The sequence below is a fragment of the Typopeltis vanoorti genome, chromosome 3 (genome assembly GCF_054136105.1).
Source record: "Typopeltis vanoorti isolate ZY-2024b chromosome 3, IOZ_Tvanoo_1.0, whole genome shotgun sequence".
Classification (NCBI taxonomy): Eukaryota; Metazoa; Arthropoda; class Arachnida; order Uropygi; family Thelyphonidae; genus Typopeltis; species Typopeltis vanoorti.
This window is the reverse complement of record NC_143551.1, coordinates 51735373-51738366: the sequence shown is the minus strand read 5'-3', so window position 1 is coordinate 51738366 and position 2994 is coordinate 51735373. Positions and strand designations below refer to the sequence as shown.

The 2994-nt window shown below is 35.7% G+C and overlaps 1 protein-coding gene across 1 annotated transcript; it reads right to left on the bottom strand.

The window, feature by feature from the left end:
* Positions 1-727: 727 nt before the first annotated feature.
* Positions 728-1513, bottom strand: LOC150108133 (heat shock protein beta-6-like). Its single transcript, XM_090415607.1, has one exon. The coding sequence runs from the start codon at positions 1419-1421 to the stop codon at positions 840-842; it is 582 nt and encodes a 193-aa protein (XP_090271733.1). The 5' UTR covers positions 1422-1513; the 3' UTR covers positions 728-839.
* Positions 1514-2994: the final 1481 nt, after the last annotated feature.

Sequence of the window (2994 nt, the reverse complement as noted above, 5' to 3'; positions counted from 1 at the left end):
TTATTTTAGGACATTATTGGGATTATTGACAATTATGACCTCAGAATTTTTAAGTAATTTTGAATTATACCAAACTGTATAATTTTATCGATAATAAACAATATTTTTTTATGTTTAATTTTTTTTTTAATTTTTACCATAATTTTGATATTTTATCCAAACACCTATACACTGTACTTACAGTGTGTATGTATATTTCAAAAGTTGCAGCACCCCAACGATTTCAAGCCACGAGCCGCCACTGTTTGTATACAGGATTTCAATTCATGAACTTTTTTAATTTATAGAGGGAAAGGAACGGACAAGACGACATCTTTCGAAGAGTCGTCTTGTCCGTTCTCATAGAGTGGATTCTTGAGAATCCACTCTATGAGATTTAGTTTTACTCTCATAGAGGGGTGCGTGATTGGAATGAATTGCCATTGGATGTTGTGTGTGCAAGTAGTTGGTGCGTGTATTATGTAGCCTCCGTCGATGAGTCCCTGACAACTGGAGGGTTCTCTTAATAATAATAATAATAATAATAATAATAATAATAATAATAATAATAATAATAATAATAATAATAATAATAATAATTTCTGTGTCCATAACTTATATTTTCCGGCACAGCAAGATGGTTTCTGTGTTATCCTCGCATTTACAAAAGCACTAAGTGAACATTTTGTTTTCTCAATTCCACTAAATTTCGAAATGCAAACTATAAAAAGAAAGAAAGCACAAATACTAGTTTAGAAGAAAATAATTTTATTACAGACTACAGTCATCGCTACAAATTCGGCTATTTACATTGGCCATATATAAAATCACAACGTAATTCTCTACGATGCACAACAAACCTATTGAGTTTCTTTCGCGGAAACAGATGGCGCTTCTTGTACTGTTGAAGGAACCACCTCCGTCTTGTTTTTCTGATGAGAGTCTTCTAAGGTAATATTAGAAGTCGCTTCTTGCATTACTATAGGAACCACCGGTTCATTTTCTTTTCGGCATTCGGATTTTTTCTTCGGCGCTTGTATTGTTAGGATGCCGTCAGGAGTGAGAGAAGAGGAAACAGTCTCAGGTTCCACTTCCGGAGGTAACACGCAACGACGGATTAACTCCTTGCATACATAGTCTCGTTCATTACCGTTTTCCACGTGCTTGGCTTGAACCACCACGCAACTGTCGACAGTCTTTACTGAAATTTCGTCTGGAGAAAAGTCACTTAAGTCAAGAGTCATATGAAACTTGTCGGCCTCAATCTTCACGAAAGAAGTGGGCCGGCTTTCACGCCGACTCACTAGCGGCTTCGGATTTATGTAGAGACGCACACGTGGTAACAGTTCATCCTCGAAAACACTTAAGCCGAACATGCGATTAGGTACACTTCCGAAATCCCGACTGAATAACACTGGCTCTAAACTATAAGATAAAACCATTGTTAATATACTCACTGGAGTCGCAACATAAACAACCGAAAGGTACTTGAAACGATAATCGCTCGAACTTACTATTAACCGCACTGACAACTCTCTATTTATATACACAAACGTGCCCGTTTCCAGTAAGTTCTACGGCATGACTCACGCGAACATTCTAGAAAGCCGAATCTTCTAGAATGCAATTGTGTGTAGTTGCAGCGCCCTCTATACAACTTCTGTCGTAATATTTCTAATCTCTGCTGTTTGATCGATTAAGTAATACTTAAAAATTACTCACGCGAATTACTCATGACTCATGCGAACATTCTAGAAAGCCGAATCTTCTAGAATGCAATTGTGTGTAGTTGCAGCGCCCTCTATACAACTTCTGTCGTAATATTTCTAATCTCTGCTGTTTGATCGATTAAGTAATAACACTTAAAAATTACATAAACTATATATGCAAAGGACATTAATAATCAGAGGGTTTAATTTTCCTCTTTTGATAGCATACCATTGATCCAAATGAACAGACCGAATATTCTCACAATGGGATTTCTTCAAGAAATTCTGATTTTTTTTTTTTTTTACCTCAAAAATAGCTAAAACAGCCAGAAGAATAAATGCCGTTAAAAGATATAACTAGGTTGCAAGACTTCCTCATTTCAAAGGAGAATCCTTTATTTTCGCCAAATTGTCCTTTACTGAAATATGATGCGAGAAGTTATAAGGAATAAATCAGAAGAGTTTATAGCATAGGTTATTACAGTCCAGCCTCAGATAACAGGTATACTAGAAACGTGATTGACTGGAATTGAAGTTGATGGATATAGTATTTCTAGAGAACACAGAAATTATATATATATAAGAGGAGGGTGTATTACTGCTGATAGTAAATGAATTATATCTATGCAGATATGTGGAAGTAAGGGGTAAAAATGAGAGTGATTTTGAAAGTGTCTGGTGTGAAATAATGTGACTAGAGAGAGAGAGAGAGAGAGAGAAAGAGAGAGAGAGCGGGGAGAGGGAGATATTTAGTCATGGCGTGTTACAGACCTGGAATAATGAACCAAATGACAAAGAAATACACAGACAAATTAGTTTAGCTAGTGGAAAAAGCGTTATAATAATCTGGGAATTCAATTTTCGAAATATAAATGGGAAAGAAGAAATAGTTTATGGGAGAAAAGAAAAAGACTGTCTTGAGTTCTTAAGGATCACTATCTCATACAATTGGTGATTGAAGAAACTCATGGGGAAAATGCACTGGATTTAGTGATAGCGTGGGATAATGTAATTGTTTATAACATATCAACATTGCCAGCAGTCGGTGACAGTGATCATGTAGTCCTAACCAGGGAGTTGCGAAAGCATGCAGAGGCATCCAAAGTAAAAGGAAATTAGGGAAAATTCAAAAAACAGCTTGAAGGAATTCTATGGGGAAAAGAACTTGAAGGAAAAGAGATTAATATGGCGTACATAGTTAAGAAGTATTTGATGATAACAATAACAGACTGCGTGTCTAAATAAAAAAAAATTAACAAAATATGTGTTAATTGGATGAATAGTGAAGTTAAGCAGGAATAGCAGA

Coding starts and splice junctions, on each gene's coding strand:
- LOC150108133 (XM_090415607.1), bottom strand. CDS start 1,421: ATGGTTTTATCTTATAGTTTAGAGCCAGTGTTATTCAGTCGGGATTTC.